The 24,472-nt window shown below is 35.5% G+C and overlaps 3 protein-coding genes across 4 annotated transcripts; 1 reads left to right on the top strand and 2 right to left on the bottom strand.

Annotated features, from left to right (window-relative positions):
* Window positions 1-6,778: 6,778 nt before the first annotated feature.
* Window positions 6,779-7,690, top strand: LOC132183127 (uncharacterized). The gene has a single exon (XM_059596524.1). The coding sequence runs from the start codon at window positions 6,955-6,957 to the stop codon at window positions 7,417-7,419; it is 465 nt and encodes a 154-aa protein (XP_059452507.1). The 5' UTR covers window positions 6,779-6,954; the 3' UTR covers window positions 7,420-7,690.
* A 5,857-nt stretch (window positions 7,691-13,547) lies between these two features.
* LOC132183306 (RING-H2 finger protein ATL46) lies at window positions 13,548-15,389 on the bottom strand. 2 transcript variants are annotated; one of them, XM_059596713.1, is made up of 2 exons: window positions 15,159-15,389; window positions 13,548-15,051 (listed from the first exon to the last, which is right to left on the bottom strand). In XM_059596713.1, the coding sequence occupies exon 2, from the start codon at window positions 14,857-14,859 to the stop codon at window positions 13,675-13,677; it is 1,185 nt and encodes a 394-aa protein (XP_059452696.1). In that variant the 5' UTR covers window positions 14,860-15,051; window positions 15,159-15,389; the 3' UTR covers window positions 13,548-13,674. The 2 variants fall into 2 exon arrangements, with proteins under 2 accessions (XP_059452696.1, XP_059452698.1); XM_059596715.1 differs by having other exon boundaries at window positions 13,548-14,819.
* A 5,252-nt stretch (window positions 15,390-20,641) lies between these two features.
* On the bottom strand, window positions 20,642-22,837 carry LOC132182201 (probable inactive receptor kinase At2g26730). Its single transcript, XM_059595389.1, has 2 exons — window positions 21,535-22,837; window positions 20,642-21,207 (listed from the first exon to the last, which is right to left on the bottom strand). Exons 1-2 carry the CDS (start codon window positions 22,835-22,837, stop codon window positions 20,642-20,644), a joined length of 1,869 nt encoding a protein of 622 aa, XP_059451372.1.
* Between the last annotated feature and the right edge of the window lie 1,635 nt (window positions 22,838-24,472).

Here is a 24,472-nt window from a genome sequence, read left to right as displayed (position 1 = left end):
TTATTGGATTCTCTTGACTCATTGTACCACACGTGGCTTAAATCACATTTTATAACCCCTATATAGATACAAGTAATGAGTTTCTTTACTAGCGGTTGAACTGAAAAATTGCACCGATTGGGTAATTGTGACATTTACTTTTACATTATCCAACACCTCCCTTTTTTTTTTCTTTTTTCTTTTTTATTTTTTAAAAAAATTTGGATAATGAGGAAAAGTGTGTACATACAGTTTACCAATTAGATGCGATACCACACTAATGTACGGGTAAATTCAGAAGTTCTTACATTCTAATATGACAGTTGGCACGTCAGCTTTTTACTATAACATTTGAAAGTACGCACTTAAAAATATAAAAAAGAGAGTTCATGTAATATTTTTCAATTCCAAATACTTGAAACAAATTTCCGATAAATCATAGTTTTTTTTAATTTTTATTTTATTTTTTAACACCCTGGAGGATATTATCCAAGACTTTTTGACACTCAAAAATTGAGGAAAATAAATATAGAAGAATAAATGGATTCTGCCCAACAATATATAAAATGCGTCAAACATATAACAAATATCGAAAACAATATACTACATATCCACATTAACAAATAAACACATTATATTTTTGCTGCTTTATTTATTTAGGTCTGGATAATGCATGATTAACCATGGATGTACAATAACTCCGCTGGAAGGCAACCCACCAAACATTGGTTCGCCTCAGCTCTCTATGATGCAACAGCAACAAAGGAAATAGAAACTGACACGTCAACACTAATAACAAATTGACACGTGTCTATATAATTAATTTTTAAAAAAATTATATTTAATTATATATATTTATAAATAAAATAAATAAATTTAAAAAAAAAACTTGGTATTATTGGCCGCGCCGTTTCCATCTTCTACAGTAAACACTAAGAAGCAAGGTCCTCCGGCGACGTCATGACACAGATCAAGCTTCATTTCATGCATGGAACATAAACAAAATGAAATGAGAGAGCAAGCATATATATGTTAGCAAACTACAAAAGAATGATGGACTACGACTAGTAAGAAAACATTGGATGGGATCATGGGAGGATCTAGGAAATGAAATATTTTTCAAACCATTCATCCTTTCCAATCACCCTCTGTCCTCTGATCTAATACATTTTCACTCATCTTTATGATCAAACTATAACGAAGAAGAAACAATTTGGCGGGATTATAAACCGGGAGGAGACAAGCTAACTGGGCTTTCCCAGTCCATGTACCTCATCATCTTCAAGAACGTTATTTTGTGTTGTATTATGGTATTTCACCCCTTGACTCACGTCATTCATGGCTGATTCTGAGAGTTCTTCCAACACAAAATTCTACGTACATTAAATTATCTCATATCCCAAAAGTTTAATTTAATAATAAATAGTAAGTTTAATAATTTAACAACATCGATCTATAATTCTCATGGCAGGAGCACATTACACCGTTCAACAACAATTTCTAAGTAGCAAATGAAATTGCAGAGACTTTATTCAATAGATATTGGATTATATTACAATGATCCAGAGCATAATAATTTTATTTCATCTGTATTAACTCATACTCTACAAGTAAATCAAATTTCCTCTTAAATTAACAATTATTTCAACTAAGGTGTCTTGAGACACATTTATGCTCTGTTTTTGGGTCGTCCGGACAGTAATGTATGCACCATTAACGAGTTAATGCTTAGCCCCGTCGCTTGGACCTCCCTCAGCTGGGTTTGAATCCGAAAGTTCCCTTCTGTTTAATATTGGATCAGAATTCTTAATTCCCAGAGGGCCATGAACTTCACTAATATAATAACCTGTCACTCCATGGCTTCCAGCGGGATTCATTATGGCATGGTGGCAATGAGTTTGAGCATGCAGAGAGCGGGCTTGTATGGTAGAAGATAGAAAAAAGATGCTCACCAAAATAGCAAGGACAAGGAAATGACGAGCTTGGAGTTCTCCAGCCATAAAGTAATGTAGCAGGGAATTAAGTTTTCTCTTTAGTTTGTAGAGAAATTGGGATGTGAAATTGGGTGGTAAAGTTTGGTATTTATAGTGATCAGAGATGGTGATAAGGTTGTGGAAATGGTGGAAAAATGCATGCCCGGTTCAAAGACGCATGAGAATGGTGAGTATGTTACGAAGCATGCAAGGAAACTCAAAGAGAGAGAGGTTCAAGTGTTGGGGGTGGAATCTTGGGTGACAAGCTTGAGGCTTATCTCAAATCAGTGAGAAACCAAGACCAGCTTATAAGTTGAATTTAGATTCCGGTCCAAAATGCTGTCTCACCAAATTCTTCTCTATTCGCTAGGGTTTGATGTTGTTTGACCAAATTCTTCTCTACTTGCTAGGGTTTGATGATAGAATTTTTAAGTTTTCCAAGTGCTTCCCTTCTGTGTTGGCTAATATCCGGTCTAACTGTCTAAGTGCTTCCCTTCAAAGCTTAAGACTACCGGAACAAGATTTTTGGTAAAGAGTACTGATGTTAATTTTCATATTCATTTATCATACTTATTGAATATTAATTAACGTGGCGTTAGTCTTTGATTAAACAAATGTAAATTTGCCACAGTTTTTTGGGGTCAAGTCTAGATTTTGGAACTTAAGAAATGGAAGTTTATGCAAATTAGGACTGAAGTTGGTCTTTTCATAATCTAATTGAGTGGTAGAAGTTCTTTTAGCATTATTTACTTTTGCTGTTTTGCAAATAAAAACACTTAATGCCTCTTTCTTTGTAATTTTCCAAAAAAAAAAAAAAATTAATAAATTTGGAAAGAGACTTCAAATTTCTACGGTGTTGTGGTCCAAATACATCTTTTTGTGCTCTCCAATGAGATATTGACACCTCAACTTAATTAGTATAACTTAAGAAAATAAAACAAATCCACCAAATCACATTCATATATGTGATGTGAGATTTTTTAATTTTTAGTAAATTTGGATGTGATCTTGTGTGTTTGTTTTATTTTTTTAAGTTGAAATGTCAATATCTCATTGGAGGGTACAAAAAGATAGGTTTGTGCCACAGCCCCATATAAGTTATTCGAGAGTTATCAAGTTACTTATATTTGACGAATATTTTTTTGTTTTCACTTTTTGAGAAGACAAAAATACTCCTTTAAAAATTCTATTGTGACTATCTGTCAAATCCCTAATCCGAGTGTTTGCAAATCCTGGAAGTCTCTCATCAGTCACAAAGCCTTGGCTTCATCGATTCCCATCTCAGTCAATCCATTCGAAACCCACATGATCCTTAATTCGACTTTGGAACCCGTCAATTAGAAAAGTCGTGAGTCTTCCAAAACATTATTCTTTGCCACCATCTGTTATGAACATTGACAATTGTTATTTGTGACCCACGACCAATGTGTTTTTTATTTTTTATTTTTATAATGTTTTTCATTGACCCTTAATTACTAAGGGTACCAAAGAACTTATTTAACCTTAAAATAAAATATTAACACTCGTCTTGAAAGGGAAATATATATCCTTCTCCAATCAAAACAAGTCAAATGTGTAGCTGACTTGAATTAGACTTTAATGGTAAAGTAGTAGTCAATCTTACAGCGGCACAATCACCTAGTAGGGGTAACCTTCTCATGTTAAAGACTATATATATATATATATATATATATATATATTGCTTTATTCATATATATATATATATATTTATCTTTTTTGGATTGAAAAATCCAACAATACTTTTTCTTGAAAATATGCAAAATCGTTCTCCTGCGGCCCATTTCCTAACTGGGCTTTCCCAGTCCACGTACCGCATCATCATCAAGAACGTTATTCTGTGTTGTATTATGGTATTTTACCCCTTGACTCACGTCATTCATGGCTGATTCTGAAAATTCTTCCACCACCAACTTAAATTCTTCTTCACAAAAAGTAAATTCTCATGGCACGACCACATTACTCCATTCAACAACAATTTGTATGTAGCAAATGCAATTACAAAGACTTTATTCAAGAGATGTTGGATTAAATTACAATGACCCAGAACATAATAATTTATTTCACCCTGTATTAATTCATACTGGTCTACAAGTAATTCAAATTTCCTCCTAAACAAACAATTATTTCAACTAAGGTGCATTGAGACACATTTGATGCTCTGTTTTTGGGTCGTCCGGACGGTAATGTATGCACCATTAACGAGTTAATGATTATCCCCGGGGCTTGGACCTGAAAGATCTCTTCTGGGTAAGATTGTATCATAATTGTTAGTTCCCCAGTTGCCAAGAACTTCAGTAATATAATAACCCGTTACTCCATCTCCATGGCTTCCAGAGGGCTTCATTATGGCATGGTGGTGAGGAGTTTGAGCATGCAAAGTGCGGGCTTGTATGGTAGAGGATAGCAAAAAGAAGCTTAAGAAAATAACAAGGACAAGGAAATGGCGAACTTGGAGTTCTCTGGCCATGAAGTAATGTAGCAAGAAAGTTTCTCTTTAGTTTGTAGAGAAATTGGGATGTGAAATTGGGATGTAAAGCTTGGTATTTATAGTGATCAGAGATGGTGATAAGCTTGTGGAAATGGTGGAAAAATGCATGACCTGTTCAAACACACACGAGAATAGTGACTATGTTGCGAAGCATGCACGAAAACTCAAAGAGAGAGAGAGAGAGAGGGGTTGAACAATTGGGGTGGAATCTTGAGGCTAATATGGAGATGAGAAACCAATACCAGCTTAGTTGAAATTAAGATTCCTGTTCAAAGTGCTTCTTTGACCAAATTTTTCTCTATTCCTATGTTTTAATGTCAGCATTTTTGAGTTTCCTAAGTGAGAAACCATGTGTTGGCAAACCCCCCAACTCCCCTCTCATTTCTTGCCAGATTCTGAATTCAGGCAGAAAATTTCAGGACATCCCCATTCTAGATAAATATGTTTTGAAACTGTTTGCAGAGCTTCATATGCTGATGAATGGTTTTGACCATTCTTCCATGGAGGATGCTTGAACTGACACTGCTCCCCAATTTAGAGTGTGATTTTTGCCTTCCTATCCTATGACGAGATGAGTAATGCTACTTTTTACATTCATTTCACAGTAGTTAATATTGCATGTTTTAAGTTTTTTTTTTTTTTTTAAATGACTGATATAATAAGTCACGTCATTTGGTGTAAAATAGATGTGAACATTACTTCTTCCTTAAGAAAGCATTGAAAAAGAAAGTAAAGCAAAAAAACTATATATGCCAATTGACCACTTATTTTGGACTACAATTTTGTTTTAGATAACCATATTTTCCCTTCAAAACTTAAGACTTATACAAGTAAGCATTTTGGTTAGATTTTCCACATTTTTTTGTTGTCAAGTGTAGATTTTGAATTTAAGAAATTGAAGTTTGTGCAAATTCGGACCGGAGCTGGTCTTTTATGACCAGCAAAATGAGTGGCAGATTTTTACCATGACCCTATCATATGTATAAAAGTAAAATTATTTCCTTAGATTAAAAATATAAACCCTTTTTCCTAACTATGGAGAGATCCCCTCCTTGGTCTTTTTTTTTTTCAAAAAAAATAAAATAAAAATTCGAACACAAGGGTATTATTATCATTTTGGGTTACATGTATTGCATCTGACAAAATTTTCATCAGATTTAACAAAATACCCCAATGGAGGAAGTTAAGTGAAAAGCTAAATTACAAATTGAGAGTCTCCAAGAGGTGCTTGAATTAGTTAGGATCATGCCTAATAAAGCGGAGGTCTCTAGTTCGAATCCACATCCCTCCTCTTGTGCGAACATGTCAAAAAAAAAAAAAAAAAAAAAATTACAAATTGAGGGTAAATTTGAGAAAATAAATAAATATAGTTTTCCATAAAAATTTGAAAGAGCATATATTCCATAAAAGATTATCATTTTAAATGGACAATTAAGACTCGTCAGGCCCAATGTATCAAACAGAGCCAATCAGGAAGAAGACAGCTTCAACCATAATTCTAGTAATAACTCCTTCTAACACCAATAATTTGTACTTTTTAGTATAGTTAGAGAAATATTACATGAATTAATTCTTTTCAGGTGTAGGAATCTGCAAAGTCCATTATTATTATTATTATTATTATTTAAACAATATAAAAGTGGATCGGCAATACCACATCTACCATCACTCCTCAATTAAAGTATGTGATTAGCCAACACCGACTATTAGATTCTCTGATCTTCCAAAGCCATGGATCCCACCACATTGCAACTATTTTATTACTAAAATATTCCCTTCCAATGGCATAAGAAGCTTTAACGGTGATATCAGATTCACCAGCAGAGTGTAAAGAATTCACGACCGCACTGGATCTTTACTTCCAGTTTCGACCGTTAATGACAATAGCGAAGAGAAACGTGCTACCCAGTATGACAGATGGATTATTAACAACTAACAGCTATTTCTATGAACACCAAGTGAATTCCCGTGAAAATGATTAATTAATATTAAATAAGCTTTAATCTTAATCTTACATTCAAAGGGTTAAATATGATCATCTATATCTATTGTGATGACTTATAATGATTAAGAGTATATGATTAACAACTTATAATAATCGTTTTTTTTTTAGTATATATATCTAATAACACCGATATAAAACATGTAAATCTCAAGGTACAATTACAAATCATGATACAAAGGGAAAAGAAAGGAAATGAGCTGTTGCAAACTTGCATTAAGTATAAACAACTTAATTAATAATAAAAATAAAAAACCATTATTAGAGAGAACCCCAAAAAAAAAAACAATAAAGAATTAATACAAACTCCTATAAATGACCTCCCTTAATTCCCGGCGATGCTAACCCACTCAGAGGCAGCGAGGCTTCCGTTACGCCTCCTTATTTCTCCCCCAAAGAGACAAAGAGAGAGCGAGAGAGGGAGAGAATTAGGGTAAGGGTTCCCAGAAACTCTCTCTCTCTTTCTCTCATTTCTCTTTCTCCGTCGCAAAATGTCTTCGGGCCAAACGCCGGAAATCTCCCCGCGCGAAAACGACGACGCGCAGGAGCTCTTCTTCGCGAACAGAGGCTGCTGCCTATGTGTTCCGTGCTTGGGCTCCGGGCGAGGCTCCACCGTCGGATCGGTGTGGTGGGAGCGGATTCGGACGGCGGAGAGCGAGGACCGGTGGTGGACCCGGGGGTGGAAGAGGCTCCGGGATTGGTCGGAGCTCGTGGCAGGTCCGAAATGGAAGACCTTCATCCGCAGGTTCAACAAGAACAATAACAACAACTATAGGCAGGTGAAATTCCACTACGACCCTCTGAGTTACGCCTTGAACTTCGACGAGGGCCCGGGGCAGAACGATCATTTCGACGACGACTTTCTCGGCCGAGACTTCTCGTGCCGGTACGCCGCGATCCCGGCCTCGGCCAAGTCGTCGATGGATTTGGGGAGGGAAGGGCCGGCTTTCACGTGACGCGTACCTGACGTAAGAGAACGAGCGGGCGGTTTTTTCGAAATTGTCGGCGGTTTGGTTCGCTGCGCCGCGCGTAGAGAGCGCAGTACCGATTTTGGTGGAGAAACTCGTGGTGGTTGGCTGGTTGACTTTTTTTTTTTTAATCTAATTTATGGCACGCTGGCGTAGATAACACGTGGCGCGCGCTAGATTTTTTTTTTGTTTTGTATTGCGAAATGTAATAATGTATTTATTTTTATTTTATTTTATTTTTTCTGTTCAGAATAATCTATATACTGTGTGGTAAAGAAATTGAAAAGGAGTTGCGGTTGTATATGATTATGAATTATTCAAAGAGTAGTGTGTTTTTTTTTTTGGGTATTATGAATTACCTTTTTTGTTTATGGTTTTTGTCTTCTATTCAACATGGGGAAGAGGAGAAAGAGAAGAATTACAAAAATATAAAAGGCAAAGGAGACTGTCATCTTTATAATAGTTAAGTATGAATCAAATAAATGACCTGACTCATCTGCAAAAACAAAGGGTTTTCGAACCCTGCTGAGAAATGGCGTAACCGTATCAAGACTCTTCAAGCTTATTATATGACCCGACTCATCTGTTAAAAAAAATGGTTTTCAGACCAGCGCGTGATGAAAAATAGTGTAATCGTATCAAGACCCTTCAAGCTTATTATTTGCACCGAATCATTACTATGAAATTAGCATGTTTTTTAAGGACAAATGTGGTTTAGAGCCATGTCATGTTGGGAGTTGTACTTGCACTTCTAATTCTTATGAATTTGCAATTCTTTAAATTTCATACTATTCTTTTTAAATAAATAAATTATCAAGATTATGTTGTACCATTAATCTTATAAAAAAAATTCGGACTCTTTGTTTTTTCAATTCTTCGGCCAACCAGCTTTAGAATGGCGAAACCATTCAAAACAGGTTATGGAAGTAGTCAATTCACTCTCATAAACTGTTTCAAGTTAATTAATGGACCATTTTCACTAATTATTTTGAAACAATTCGGCCAATTATAGTTACGCCCGATTACTCTCTTGACCACCCCTTTTAGCTTTAAGAAATGATTAGTGTTAATATTTTGTCAATTTTTTCTCATATTATCTTACAAATCAATCATTAAATTTGCAGACTTACGTGGACTCCACAAATTTAATTGTTGATCTATTGAATTTGTAAGAGAATATATATATATATATATATATATATATATATAGACATATTATTGACTCTTTAGCTTTATCGTTTTTTTTTTTATTCTCCTATTATACCATGTGGCTTATTTTGAGCTATTCATTAAAAATTGTCAACTCCTACAAATCCTACAGTCTAAATCCCTATGGCAAGTGGTACTTGGGTCACCTCACCTTTAGCATACTTTCATGTGGTTATTTTCAAGGTCTCCAAGTGATTTAATAAATGTCCAAAGTGTGTGGTATGGGTGAAGGTATCGAAGGAGTGGTCGGGATAAAAACCTCGTCATTAACAAAAGAAGAAGAAGAAGAAGAAGATATTTGGACGCTAACTATGGTGAAAAAAAAATGATTATTGTCACTTCTGATTTTCAAAGAAGGAAAATCAAGTTATATGTAAACTCGTTATACCGCAATCAATAACATTGTGAGGTCCATAATTATGAATCGAAAATTATTATGAGATAATAAGGCTTGCGTCTTATGTTTTGTTTGGTGTGCATAGAATACAGGACGACGCGTGACACTCTTGTCTTGTGTTCTATGTTTACGGGAATATGACACGCACCAAATCCAATTGGGTGATTTCCCATTACAGATGCAGATCCCAAATCCCACAATCCTTTCCTTCTCCAGCTTTTGAAGTGGTGTTGAGAGTCTTGACAAGGCAGGGCACTAACAAACGTGCACTGCCGCTCCTTGTGTCCTGCAAAATTCAACACAACTTTTGTTTGTGAAAGGCCTCTCTTTCACCACCAATTGACTGTGGCTGTGGACAGACTTCTTCTGGGCCTTTTCTCCCTTGTCATCATTTTCTTTCATTCTCACCTTTTGGCAGGCCATCCATGACCACTCTTCCATTTCCTTGATCATCCCCCCCAAACACACAGCCAGCCCTTCACGTATTTATCGATGATGTTGGAGATAAGCAAGCTAAACATTTGGTCCCACACACTTCAATGGTTCAATGGATGGTGAAATATATTTGGTGATCATCTTCCCAATAATTCACGAACACACAAATATATGTATCTAATTAAGAATGTTGAAAGACTGAGGCATGTGCGCATGGCTGCACAAAAAGATACCAACTGGACCAGACCAGACTCGTTTTGCCCTAACAAGTTGCACCTAAGATGTCTTCCTCCTTGATTGCAACTGTATCTCTTGCGTCTATTATATGAATTAACTAAAAGTTGCAGTATATAGTTATATCAATATACGCAAGACAGGGCCGGCCAATGGTTTTTAGGGCCTTAAGCGAAACTTTTAAATTGAGCTTTAATTTTTAAAATATTTAAATATTAATTAAATAATATTTATTTTAATATTATTATTTTTATATTTTTATTTAAAAATCATTATTCCCCACAAAATACTCTATCTAAATCTTTTGAATAAACTAGTCATTTTCTATTATGCTTCTTCCTATTTGATAATTTTCGTATATAATATGTACTAAAAAAATGCTTAGAATTTTCATCTTTAGGAAAATCTATATTACTATCTTATTGGACCCCTTTTCTACTAATAAATCTCTTAATTTTGCATCAATATTTTTCTATTGGCCTGGGTCATAAATATTTGTAACAATAGAGTTTTTTTTTTTTTTTTTTCCCTATTCAAATGAGGAAAGGGATAGAGTTAGATACTATTCAAATATTTGTATCAATAGACTTAGATATATAAATAGTATTTTCATTATCTTCTAATTCTTTTTAATGAATTTCTAGTTCATTTACAAGTTTTTCACCTAAATCATCATCTATATTTTGTTTATTGCTAATAACAAATTTATTTAGAGCCCCTTTTTGAGATTCAATCAGCTTTTCTACTCTTTTTTTTTTAAAAAAAGTTTTTCATATCCAAATGCATATTTTTTGGTAGAAATATTTGATTAAAAATATTAAAAAAATTAAACAAACACGATTTATATATATATATATATATATATATATATATAGAACAATAAAACTGATTTGTGGTTTTATTGTTCTATTTTTTACTGTACAGCTAAGGAAGCATGATGTGGGCCTTGTGAGTTGTGGTCGTTGTGCAGCGAAAGCATGCTGAGGACCTCAATATTATCAAAAAAATAAAATTATTTTTTTAAAGCATGTTGAAGGCCTTAAGAAAATATGTTGAGTGCCTCATTATTATAAACAAATAACATATATATTTTTTTAAACATGTTGAGGGCCTTGAGGCCGTTCTGCATAAAGCATGCTAGGACCTCCATATTATAAAATATATATATATAAAGCACGTTGAAGGCCTCAAAAAAGAATGTTGAGGGCCTTCATATTATAAACAAGTAATAATATTTTTTTAAGCATGTTGAGGGTCTTAAATTTTTATGCAATTTTTTTTTTTTTTTTTTTGGTCTTAGAAATTTTTTTTTGGGGCTTATGAAATTGGGGCTCTAAGCGCAGGCCTAACTCGCCTAATGGTTGGACCGGCCCTGACGCAAGATTAAGTTGTGGGGTATTGGTAATTACAATGAAAGATAAGAAGCACCATAGCTAATCTCATATGTTTCTTGCTTTAGGGCACGTTTGGTATACTAGAATGATAATTATCGGGGGAATAGGGATGAGTATTACTAGCAATACAAGAAGTTGAAATATAATGACCATTGATATTCATTTGTTTGGTGATAACATGTGAATGAGAATGGCCAAATTTTCTAATTGAAATGAAAATTTTCAACAAATTTTTTAAAAATACATTTACTTATAAAAATAACATAGGAATAGCACATCCATCTCCTCCTGGTTAGTGCTACCCCCAACTACTGCGCAAGGGTGGTTGTGACCAAAATATCTTAGTCATCTGGTAGTCACGACCACCATATGGCACATCGATGGTGGTCATGACCACCCCCAATGAGGAAAATCATCAATTTTGTCCTATCAATTGGGTTTGGCTGGCTTTCAACTTAATCCGATTTGCTCAAGTGTAATTCCATTTCAGTGGATCAACTTCTATAGATGCGTGTATTCAAAGTTGCAAGGCTCCCCTATTCCGAGCAATCTTGGTTGGCCTTCAACTTAATTCGATTTGTTCATGTGTACTTCCATTTCAGTGGATCAACTTATATAGATGTGTGTATTCAAAGTTGCAAGGCTTCTCTATTCCGAGCAATCTAAGATACGAAACTCACTTGCCCAAAGCAAGTAGACTCCGCAACCCCTTCTTTTAAATTGTAATAAACAACAAGAATGTGGAGCCCCTTCAGTGTAGTTTAAGTAATGTGGGTTGGTGAGAGTGCAGTTTAATCAAACATGAAAAATGCATGCCCCCTTCGTTGTAGTTCAAATTTTCAATGAATATTGGTTGGTGGGCGTGCTGCATTTTCCATTGGAGCTCGAAAAAGACAATATTATTCCCCATGAGATTATGTATTGTGGCACTCAATTGGTGCAGTTGGTATCATGATATCTGAATATCGCACCGACCACACTCTCCAAAATAAGAACTTTAGTAGTATTATTTCGGAAAACAATGAAAGAGAATTATTGTAGGAATTATAAAGGCCAAAGGAAGAGTCAGAATCCCCACTTTTTTATTTTATCTTATCTTTTGTTTTTATATTTTGGGTACAACTTTCTCTTTTTCTGTCTTTTCTTTTACCGCTTTTTCAATCTCATTTGACTGTTTCTTATATTAATGGACCGTATAGAGACACTTTCCCAAAGGTGCTAAACTTGAGATCGATTGATAATCACCACATTTGAAATCAAATGAGAAATACTTGGAAATTTTCAACAAAGCCACATGCGAAGGGCAAAGTAGGACCCCACAGCATTGCCAGTACAGCCAATTTCTGAACCAAAGGTCTCATATTACCAGAATGAAAGATTCTGTCATACAGCTTTCATGGATCCCACCACCACTGTCCAACTGCCCATTTCAGAGATCACTCGGCGCAAAAGATTATGTACACAACATCCCAAAAGGGTACATGAAAAATTAAAGGAGATTAAAAAAAAACCCAACGCCTCAAAAGGCAAGAAAGCATGAGCACTTGTCTCCTTCCCATAGATCATGTACAAGCTAAGCAAATTTACCCTCTAATCAAATTAACTATTCATTTTTTTTTCAAAATACATACATCTTCCTCTTTATTTGTCTTATATAAAGATTGGTGAGATAACCAAATTTGGTGAAAGCTATATCAGCTCACCAATTTTTGGGTTAAAATAGCTATCCAGATGCAGTTACATACTTACCCAAATTTACATCCGGCTTGTCAAAGTAACCTTTAACTAGCTGGGCGTGAATTCTACCGGTGGCTTGAGAGAGAGAGAGAGAAAATTTATATGTTTGATAGCTAGAAAATATTAAGTTTGTTTGGAGAACAGAAAGGACTGTCTGGCGAAAGATTGGGAATTTTAAGTCCTAAGACAAATTTATGCTTCATATTAGCATCACAATATGTTCGGTGGTCTTGTGCAGCAAGGTTGAGATGGAAAATGAAACTATTTAGATGGTATAATATAGATAAGAAATTTTGAGAAAAATATGTTAAGACGATGTTCCTTTATTAGCCAATAGCCATTCCAAGCCGGCTAGGAAATTGATTTTTATTCAACAAATCGGGTGCCTACACTTCTCTTCTACATTCATATTCATAGTTGACATAACCCTTGAACTAGTAAATGTATCAGATTTCTCCCACTAAGATGGGTTCCACAAGGTTGGCTCTTGAATCATTAAGATTTGCAAAGGCAAACAGAAAAAATCATATCATATTCTCTATTATAAGACACGAGACATCATGTGTTCATCAAAGCCTCATCCCAACTGGGGGTCATCTACACACATCCTCTACTGTCACATCCCAAAATACGAAGAAAAAAAAAAAAAAACCCATGAAAGAAGTAATTTTCAGGTTTCAAAAACAAAAAGATGCTGTAGAATCAGAGTATGACACAACCATTTAGGATAATTGGTGAATTAGCATCTTGAAAACTTTTCAGTAAGAATAGCTAAAGCATAACAAGCTTTAATCAATGGATGGAATATAGACCAAGAAAACAATCATACAGATACCTTCATGTCCCTTGTGGTTTACTCATCCATGGCAATTCCGTATTAAGAGAAGGTGGCATGCCCATCTGGACATCTGAAGAACTTGAAAATTTGCCTTTCTTTGACCACTGCCAGATCTTGGAAACAGAATAGCTCTCACCTTTAGTCACAGTACCAATCTTCTTCCCTTCCACATCCCCATCAACGGAAGAATTCCCATTATGTTCTATCCCTCTTGCGAGCTTTATGTCGAGGCCTTGTCGATCATGGTACAAGGCAACCCGGAGTTCTGAGTTGCCAAGTACATACTGATACGATCCCATAGAAAAACATCTTCTTGCATCTAAATTACTGCTACTGGTCTCTCCCACTTCAGTCTCCCCTGCTTCAACATCTGGCTTTCTGAATTTACCAAGTCTCACTGGGAAACCCCCCTTCTCGACTACAATTTCTTCCATTTCCACTTTTTTTTGACTAGAAGTGAACCGGTTTTGTCCATCACCACTACAACCATCTTCTTCTCTCAAATCATCAAAATCAAAAATTGGGTTTTCAATGGAAAATCCGGGATTGAAGAGGGTCCCTCTGCAAAGAGGACATGTTGAATTTGATAAGAGCCAAGTGTCTATACAATTGATATGGAAAGCGTGGCTACACATCGGAAGTAATCTGAGCTTGTCTTTCTCAGAAAATTCACAGAGACAAACGGCACAATCAAATGGCTCCTTGAGACCCACTATCTCTTTATACTGGAAAACAGGAAGAGCATCTATAAAAGCTTGATCTAGGCCAGAGTCATGGAGATGGAAGAGTTGTTGTAGCTGTCTCTGGAGAGCATCAGAGCTAGAAATTTCTGGGTATCTATTAGATCGAGTAGATGCAGAGGAAGATGGGTGCTTTACGAGAAATCTAACAAGAAGGTGGAGTAGACCAGAGATGAAAAATAGTACAGCCAGAATTACTATAATGAAAAGAAGAGCTGGGCTTATTCTAGTACCAGATGATGAAGGGGTTGATTCTTTATGAAAAGTACCAGTATATGGAGATGAGAATGAAGGAGAAACAGGAGGTGGGTAGCTCAAATAACCATCTTTTAGCTGTAGTTGATGCTGAATCGAAGACATCTTCAAATGAGTATGCTCCAAAAACCACTTCTGCTCTTTGTACTCTGACATCCCACAGATCATATGGGCACACTCAGAAACCATGTAAAGGAAATTCCTACTCTTTCTATTCAAAAACAAACGAAACTCATTTCGAGACTACCAAAGCTAAAATCAAACGCTGCTTCCTTGTCATTGATGCAACATGCAACGCCCCCCTTAAAGACTAGAGCTTTCGCACTCAGATTTAAGATAGTTGAAGGTAGTAGCTATTTGTTTGTGTAGCGCTTCCAGATGCTTTTTAAAAAAAATTATGCATGATTTGCAATGAAAGTGAAGTCACTGATTGAGCAATAATAAGATAGAAGCTGACATAGAATATATGATAATAATCTGGAGCTTACCAAACTTGATTCTGGGGAGTCCACCATTTATGTATTATAAAAAAGCTCTTGAGAAATATGATGCTCTCCCAGCAGAAAACCCTAAAGCCCCAAGCTTTTTTGAGTCACTTATATAGCACAAAGAAGAGGAAAGTGAAATGGGTCGCTCTCTGACCAAAAAATAAAAATCTCCCTCCCTCTCTCCTCTCTCTCTCTTTCTCTATCTAAGTTTCTGGTAGAACAAAACCAAAGAAAGCCAGAATGGTGGCAGCGGCATAGTTTCCAAAGTGAGATGTAAAGGATGCCAAAAAGAGACGCTAAATTTTGCTCCACGTGCCAAGAAGAGCGCGTGAGAGTGCTACGGTCAACCATAAGCGACAAAGCGCCAATCTCAAATCTCAACTCTCAAATGAGGGGTTCAAGGTTGGCCTGGGCTCATTTCAAAAGCAGTTTCCACTCCTCTTCTGGGCTTCTAGAGAAGTGTTCCAATGGATTAGGGTGTAGGCTAGAGAATTTGATGGCTCTTCTTTATATCGTAATCAAGTGGTGAAAAATGAAACTCATGAAAATCATGAACATGAAATCGACATTATATACTATGAAAATGTTTGGGGTATATGTTTTACTAATGCTCTTAAACTCATTAAAACACGTCACATCAGTCAGTTAGTCACCCAGTATGAAGAGTATCATTATTCACATTATTGTCCGACTACTTACGCGAGTAAGCGGTGGTTTTTTAGCCTTGAAATTCTCATTGGTGAGTAGAAGGAAAAAACACGAATACATACAAAGTGGGAGAACACAAGCGAGCTATAATGTCTGTCTCAATCAAATGAAAGCTCCAATTATGTAGAAGACTTGCAATGTGAAACAATTCTAATTCAAGCAAGTATTCATTAATCTTTTTGGTTTGTCTTTATACATCCTGTGCAGATTTGGTTGCTTCCAAATGCAACTCTTTTATATCACATTTCTTGAGTAACTTGGTGCAAGATATTACTTGTATTTGTTGGATATTTTGGCTGTGTAATTTGCCTTCAAAGGGTGATGATCATGTGACTGCTTCTTTTGTCTTCCTTCTAAAGTCAATTAGGTGAGAAGACTTTAGGCCGACAATTGCATATTAGCTGCAAGTTTAAGGAAAATAATTAAGAAGGAAGAGGACTGGTGGCCGTTAGGTAGGTAGATGACAACTGCTTTCGTAGTTCAACTCCCCACCTCACTAGGGCAGATTTGTTGAGTAATGCTATATATAAGTCTCTTAGAGTCCTTCTAGAGTTATTTTAAAGGAAAAATTACAGTTTACCCCTTAAAGTTGACAACGTTTTTCAATTCGAACACCAAAGTTTTAATTTTTGCAATCCACCCCCAAAGTTTTAAATTTTTGCAATTTGACCAATTGTATCCAAAACTTCCCATATTGCCCCTAATTTTTATTTTTTTTTTTATTTTTTTATAAAAAATTAAAAATAAAATTCGGGTTGGCCGTAGCCACCCCTTTGGCCATCTCGTCATTTTTGCAACTCCAAATTTATTTATTTTTTTTCATAAAAAATAAATAAAAATCAAGGGCAATATGAGAATTTTGGGATAATAATGGTCGAATTGAAAAAAATTGGAACTTTGCGGGGGTGGATTGCAAAAATTAAAACTTTGATGTTCGAATTGAAAAACACTGTCAACTTTGGGGGGGGGGTAAACTGTAATTTTCCCTATTTTAAATGTAATGTGACTTTTAAAATTACCGTTGAATTTGAGATGTAATTTATTGACTTTTGATCTATTGATGATTTTAAAAGCCACATCACATTTGAAATGACTATAAGAGGACTCTACGAAAACTTATAGCATTACTCATATTTGTTTCTCTCACCTTAATCATTTCTATTTGTTAAGATAGTTGCCATTTGATGATGATTATTTGCCATGCCGACTAGCTACTTCTAAAAGATAACATTCTATCTAGCTGGTGCAGTGTTTAGAGTGGAGAATTATTTGGGAAGATGGTCTTAGTAAATAAGCATTGTCGGCTAGATATCTCATAATAATTAAAGTGTGGCCGGCATGTCACATAAGGTTTAACTAGACACAAATTAAGATAAAATTTTAATTGAAGATCCTTGACCTAGTTTATAAATAACCGAGCATGTGTATTCCATTTGTAAGGTATTATTGGGCATAGGTAAGCATTTACATCTGGCTCAACAAATTTGCTCTCAATTTTAGCTAAAAAAAATTACAATTTTCTATTTCAATTATCTACTTTTGGCTCTCTATTTTGACTATTTACTTTTATGATTCCATTTAAATATTTTTTGTCGATGATTTCTTTATTATTTCTTGAAATGAGAGAGAATGTTAGAGATTAAAAATATGTGGTATGTTTATGTTTTTGTTTTTTTTTCTTTTTTCTTCTATTCAAATAAGGGAAAGTGGGTTACATGGGATCGAACAACAACAAAGAAGTGGACACCCCTACAACAAACCCAAATGATAAAATATAGTATGTAATTGGTAATAGTAACAGTAAAAAAGTATAGGTAATAATTTCATTCATGATCTAGATGAAACATAAACAAGCTGGGCATTTTCAAGGGTCGCACACAGCGGTTGACAAATGGTAAAATGACTTAGTTAAGAGTCCCAAGCGGTGAATACAACTACTTCTGTTAAGAGGTAGTTGCAGGAAATGTATTGTAGAAAACCGTATAGGAGTCGTTGAAGGACGAATGCTGACAACAAAAGTTTCCTCCATAAGGTCAAACCACTTCAGATCAGAGAAACAATAACCCATAAGAAACAGAAAATAAAGCAAAACACAACAGAAACAGAAAATACAGGAAAACATAAAAAAAAAAAAAAAAAAAAAAAAAAACTACAACAATGATCTGAACTCCGACAGCAGGCAGGCGGTCGGAGGAGCATGAGCGGCAAGGGGTATCCACTCGCGGGCTTGTGGGGACCACGCGCTGTCGCGTGAGTGGTAGATCTGAGCGCGGATGGTGCGTGGGGACCATGCCACCCATCGCGTGGGTAGCATATCTGGTTTGTTTTTGTATTTGATGAGTGAGCTCGATCATCAAATATTTCTTCAAATTCTTGAGCCAAATGCAACTCCTTTCCCTTCCATTTCAACATCTTGACTAATTAAAGTAACATTTGGCTAGCCAGATGATAATGCTTAGAAAATAGGGGAAAATCCACTTTACTCCTTTGAAGTTTCAGGAGTTTTTTAATTTGAACCCCAAAGTTTAAAAATTGGCAATGTATCCCCTAATGTTTCAAAAATTTTCAATTTAAACTTTTCGTTACTAATTTCCGTTAAATTGGACGGAATTTTTTTAAAAAAAAATCCTGAGGGTAATTATGTAATTTCTTAGATTTCCGTCCAATTTTACGGAAATTAGTAATGTGAGGTTTAAATTGAAAATTTTTGAAACATTATGGGGGTACATTGCCAATTTTTAAACGTTGGAGTTCAAATTAAAAAACTCTTGAAACTTCAGGGAAGTAAAGTGAATTTTTCCTTATAAAATACTTTTTTACTAAAATATTTCTTCGGAGTTTTTGTTGCTAGTTTTTCTAAGTTGCTTGAACAAGTATGATTGAAATTTGAAGGTAATTCTACAACTTTTTTTCCGCTAGATATTTTGTACATTATTTTTATGTGCTTTAATTACATTGTCTTTGATAATTCATGTGGGATTGGTGTGTTTTTTTTTTTTTTAAAAAAAAAAAGTAATTCATGTGGGATAGTTAATTAGTTGGTTAGAGATCCAAAACGATAAAGGAAACAAAAAATTTGAACTAGTGGTCAAGTTCTTCTGGGAAGGATGATCGATGTAATGCCATAGAGGATCAATGTCGAACGAGGAAATTAAATGTCATAAGAAAATTCAACGTATATATATGTTGTATATATGTCATAAATAATGTCATCTTGACATCATTAAAGCCATAAAGAATGAGAGTTTGTGTCAAACAAGTTATGTCAAGCACAATCCTAGGCATCTTATGAAACCCATTATCTCACAACCCCAGCAGATCCCTCGGAAAATCTTGTTAATTTCCTGTTTTCTGGTCCCAATAACGATCTTAAAATCAAGAACACTTGCAGCTACAATCTTCCACCTGCATGATCACAAAGTCATAGATAGCTGCATGAAGGTCATTATCATGGTAGGGTGGTGAACACCAAGAGAATGGTGAATTTATTACTTGTTTGATTTCTGGCTCGTTTTCATCATTACATGGTTACAAGACATACAGTGAGTGTCATGGAAAGTGTAATGATTTTAGTTAGACAAACTAAAAAAGTTGGCTCCATAAGCCATAATAACCACAATTAATGGTGTTCATTATACATCCCCAATATTCCTGGCTAATTGATGCCCTCCCTGCAGCAATAAGGAAAGTCTTCTCATATGCTCACTACCACTCTATGGGGACCTCCAATTCAGGGTATATTTTTAAGATTTTTGTGAATCTTCAAAGTTTTCTTTTGCAAATAGAGCTAAGAAAATCTAGGTACTCATATATATGTGTACATTATCAGCCACGACTTGACCTATTTATAGTTGAATGTATATTTGAGTGACGGCCCATTGTGATTTTGGGTAAGATTTATATTTGCGAAAATAAAAAGAGTTGTCATTGATAAGAAAATATTAGCGATGATGCGTCGGCTCACGCACAAAACCTTCAACATCAACAAGTAATATTATTAGCGACAACATTAATAAGTACTGTCAAATAAGACAACATAGATCATTTATAGAGCTTTAGCAATATTTGTCAAATGAGAGCCACGTGACACTAATTAATTCGTTTGATATTGCATATCGCTAATTAATTGAACAATAAGTAGATGGAAAAACCTATTTAAAACATGAGAAAAAATTAAAAATTTAATTATAAAGACTAAATTAAAATAGCATAAAAACCTAGAGACTCATTCAAAATAATAGATGTTGAAAAGGTTGCCAAAAATGCCAACAAGAAAAGTACAGCTCCTTCTTCCAAACTGAAAAAAACAAAGGCCTGCCGGCTCTAATGGGCCTCGTTGGCCTCCCAAAGATGCTCAGCTTCTAAAATATCCCATGAATGTTCTTCACTTCTCTCTCATTCTGTATCTTAAATTCTTAATCAAGCATAGAATTTTAAACATTCTTTAATCCTTTTAAATTGCTTGGTTTTGTTTGATCCATGCTTATAGTTAGTGCCATTTACAAAACCAAGAACCTCAAACATTTTCAAATGTTTCTGGAAAATTCTGGTGACATGGTTTTTTGTTTGAAAATTATGGAAATGTTATTGAAAGGATGGATACTTATTGAATTATTGGTTTTCCTTTGGGAATATGATAAAAGAGATTTTACAACATCATTCTTAAGATATAAGAAATTAAGGGGGATCAAAATGTGATCTTTCAATTATTGGTTGAAAAGTACAATATATATATAGCTTCTTCTGGCAAGTTTCTTCTAATGCTAAGCAAGAGATTACTGTAGTGATGGTTCAAAAGACATGGATCTATCATCTTCATCTTTTAGTGTGTTGATCATGGTAGCAACTTGATTTATGCTTGGCCTTGCATCAGGCGAATTGTTAACACATTTAATGGCCACCTGCAGCAAGTTTAGCAGCCTCTCTTCACTTGCACCTTCTGAAATTAGGACCTTGTCAAAGACTTCAGCAGTCCACTCCTCTCGAACAACTGAGACAACCCAATCTGCCAGGTCAACTCCACTGTTCTGTGCCATCTTTCCAGTAAGCAGCTCGAGAAGAATGACACCAAGTCCATAAATGTCCCCTTGGAAGGCTCTAGATCTAGATGATTCGCTCCCAGTAAGAGATGAGCCATATTTACTATCCAGAGACGTCATAAGACCATATTCACTGATGCAAGGCTCCATATTCTTGTTCATCAAGATGTTGCAGGATTTCAAGTTTCCATGAGCAATCCCATCGTCTTTTAGCTCCTGATGCATGAAGGCTAATGCCTCAGAAATGCTAGCTGCAACACCAATTCTGCTTGCCCAATCAAATGCTTGGCTCATGGGGGTTCCTGAAATATAACATTTAGTGCCTCAGAATCCTTCAAGATAAAACGTAAAAGAGCACATCAAGTCCTATAAAGGTGTTACACTCGAATCTGATACCAAAAGGACACTATGTAACACTCTAGAGTAGGGTCTTTCGGAAATCGCCCGCAAATCGTCAAGACCTCGAGGTATAAAAGGGCGTTTTTACTTGTTTATGTTCCATGAAATTGTCTGAAGGAAGAATATGTTCTATAAAAGTTGTGGTACATTATAGCAGCAACATTCTGTATTAATTAGGGGGTTAAAATAAATAAAAAGACACAGAAAGATGTTGAAAGTGTGATATTTACCATGGAGAAGCCCGAATAGACTTCCATTGGGATGATATTCATAGACCAAAAGCTTCTCATATGTGGAACAATAGAAGGCAAGAGCTGGCATTACATTTGGATGCTTCACTTGGCCCATCCTCTGCATCCTCTGCTTAAACTCGGTGCTTGAGATTGCCCAATCCTTAATCCTTTTGACTACCAGGACTATCCCATTCTCAAACAAGACCTTATAGAGGGTACCATGCTTTCCTCTTCCAAGCAACTCGGCTGGAGCACTTAGCAAGTCCTCAAATTTCAGTCCATTGACCACAGGGCTCTCAAGGACTGTCAGAGAGGTCGAAACCAGCTGACTTTCAGCTGAAATTTCCATGTATTCTGACCTGCTCACATCTGATTTGTACTCACTTGATGCAGCGTTATGCTTGCTGATTATACTATCATCAATTGATGCCACCTTGTTTGCTGCCTCAACCCTCTCTTCTCCTCTCTTTTTTCTTTTGCACACCTTGAAAATAATAAACATGAGAAAAACCAAAGCATAGCCTGAGTACATAAGAATCTGATCCTTTGAGACACCCTTTGACTTGTTTTCCACTGTCTCCTCTAGAGACACACATTTTTGTGACAATGGATCTCCGCATAGTCCGGGATTGCCCAAGAAGCTGCTTGTAGGGAAACGGCTGCCACCGTCTGGAATAAGGCCGCTGAAGTTGTTGTTGGAAACCTCGAATTGCACAAGATTGGAGAAGTCAAATTTGGGTATCTCCCCGCTCAGCTGGTTGTTTTGAACGAGGAACATTGTCAGACCTGAGATCCGAGACAACTCTGGCAGGTTACCAGAGAACTTGTTGTTTGAAATATTAAGTCTTTTCAGATTTCCTAACATGGGAAACGAGCTGGGAAGGTTTCCAGAGAATTGGTTTCCTCTTACATAAATGTAAGTGAGTTGCTTGCATTTTGAAATCCCATCTGGGATTCCTCCACCAATGTTGTTGCCAGCAAGAGAAAGAAGATAAAGAGATGCAGCAAGCCGCTTGCTACAAAGGGAAGTGGCATCAAGAGTTCCATTGAGATTTAACCCTTCAAGAAATAACTTTGTCACAGAAGTATTTCGACGATCGCAGGCAACACGAGGCCAGCTGTCCTTGCAAGGATCAAGGGTCGAGTTCCAGCCTAAAATGAGATCAGGTTGGCCATTATTGGTAGAGAGTTTTGTAAGAAAGCTTATAAGTGAGTTTCTGGTCTCCTCCTCTACAGAATTTGTCATGTTGAGGAGGAGAAACAAGGAAATGAAGATCACCCAGATGGAAACTCGATTCATTGTGTCTAGAGAATTGCCTTGTTGGGAAAACTTGGAGCTGTAAATATGGTGTGGTTGGAATTGTTAGGATTCTGGAACAAGGAGAAAATTCCAATGTCCTATGTCATTGCCGGAATTAGTTATCGAGCCATTTGGCTGATTCTACAATGATAATTTTAGATTCTAGTGGGCTTTGATGAGGAATATTTGAGCCAATAATAAGCCATTTGACTTGCACTAAAATTTGAAAATGCAGAGCCGGCAGCTACAAAAGGTTGAAACTACAATGTCGTTTCTTTTACAAACAGTAGGCTAACAATGAGAAGTCTCCCTAGCACCAACTAGCCGCATTAAGTTACTATCATCCAGGTAAGATATGATCAGGCATGATCCAACTGATAAAATCCAGACAGAAGAGAATGACAATGTGGAATGTACAAAACAAATGTTTTTTCTTTGCATTTTGTTCTGCAATTTGACAGTTTTAAGCATAAATTATGTCTTCTATGGCTTTCAAAACTCTTAAACTGTCATTGCCTACAGCTCAAAAAGGCTATCACAACGACTTCACACACCTGGCTTTAGGGAAGATCTGAGTGCACGAAAATTCGAAGCATCTCATGGGGCTCCAAGTGCAACCAGCGTATCCCTGAAGGAGATTCTTATCCTTGTCTCCACATGCCTTTCATTCCTGCACAAGTATCAAGCAAATAATCCATGCATTTACTTTTGGAACTCTGAATTAAATATTGCAGTAAATAAATTTTTCGTTAACTATTATTTTACGTCGCACAAAACACTCGAAAATACGAAAAATATTTTCGTTAAATCATTTTACGGTGAAACAAATAAAGCCTTATTAGTCACTCAATTTTCCTATCTATGTTGATGATGCATACAATTTAAAATTTCCATGACACCAAAAATTTGCCTCATCTTCTGACAGAGCTTTGCTTCTTTGTATCACCCTTTTGCCTGGTCCAAAATTTGACTGGCAACTAGAAGTACAGTTGTGGTGGTGTTTGCCTAACACCACCAAACACCACCACACTATTCATTTCATTTTTCAAAACATTTTCACTTTTTATATCACATCATTTACTTTTTATTACTATTTAAATAAAAAAATTATTACAAAACAAAACTTTTTCGCTTTGTAATACTATTTGTTTACTTTTCTATATTAATTATTACACTTATTTTTTTCTTTACCAAACATAAACAGTGCCTTGTAAAGTTCATGTTGTTTACCAAACAAGGCCAGATCTATGTACCTAATTTTTTTTTTGGGTTAACTTTTCCTTTCCTAGACTACCTCATTTACATATTGCCCCATGAACTACAATCTGTCACACTCAACCATCTTAAATTACTATTTCTTGAAAAATAAAAAATAAAATAAAAAAAAACACAAAGGTTTTCAATTTTTTTTTTTTTTTTTTTGGTGGCTTTTCAAAGAATTTTAATGGAAATTGAGTTTTGAGTTTTGAAATTGAATATAAATTTAAAATTATCATACACTGTTATGATGAGTAGTGAGTACCAATAAGTTCTTAAAATAGGTTTATTTTTTATTATTATTTTTTATTTTTTATTTTCTAAAAAAACCGCTTTGATTGCGGTGCAGTCAATGACTCAATATGTGTTCCTACGACG

Source organism: Corylus avellana, chromosome ca5, assembly GCF_901000735.1.
Source record: "Corylus avellana chromosome ca5, CavTom2PMs-1.0".
Classification (NCBI taxonomy): domain Eukaryota; kingdom Viridiplantae; phylum Streptophyta; class Magnoliopsida; order Fagales; family Betulaceae; genus Corylus; species Corylus avellana.
This window is presented reverse-complemented; position numbering and strand designations above follow the sequence as displayed.

What these genes read in the sequence shown, in the direction of transcription:
- LOC132183127 (XM_059596524.1), top strand. Translation starts at nt 6,955, where the DNA reads ATGTCTTCGGGCCAAACGCCGGAAATCTCCCCGCGCGAAAACGACGAC.
- LOC132183306 (XM_059596713.1), bottom strand. Translation starts at nt 14,859, where the DNA reads ATGGTTTCTGAGTGTGCCCATATGATCTGTGGGATGTCAGAGTACAAA.
- LOC132182201 (XM_059595389.1), bottom strand. Translation starts at nt 22,837, where the DNA reads ATGAATCGAGTTTCCATCTGGGTGATCTTCATTTCCTTGTTTCTCCTC. An exon ending in TCTATTCGGGCTTCTCCATG is followed by an intron (nt 21,208 to 21,534) that starts GTAAATATCACA and finishes GTTATATTTCAG; the next exon opens with GAACCCCCATGAGCCAAGCA.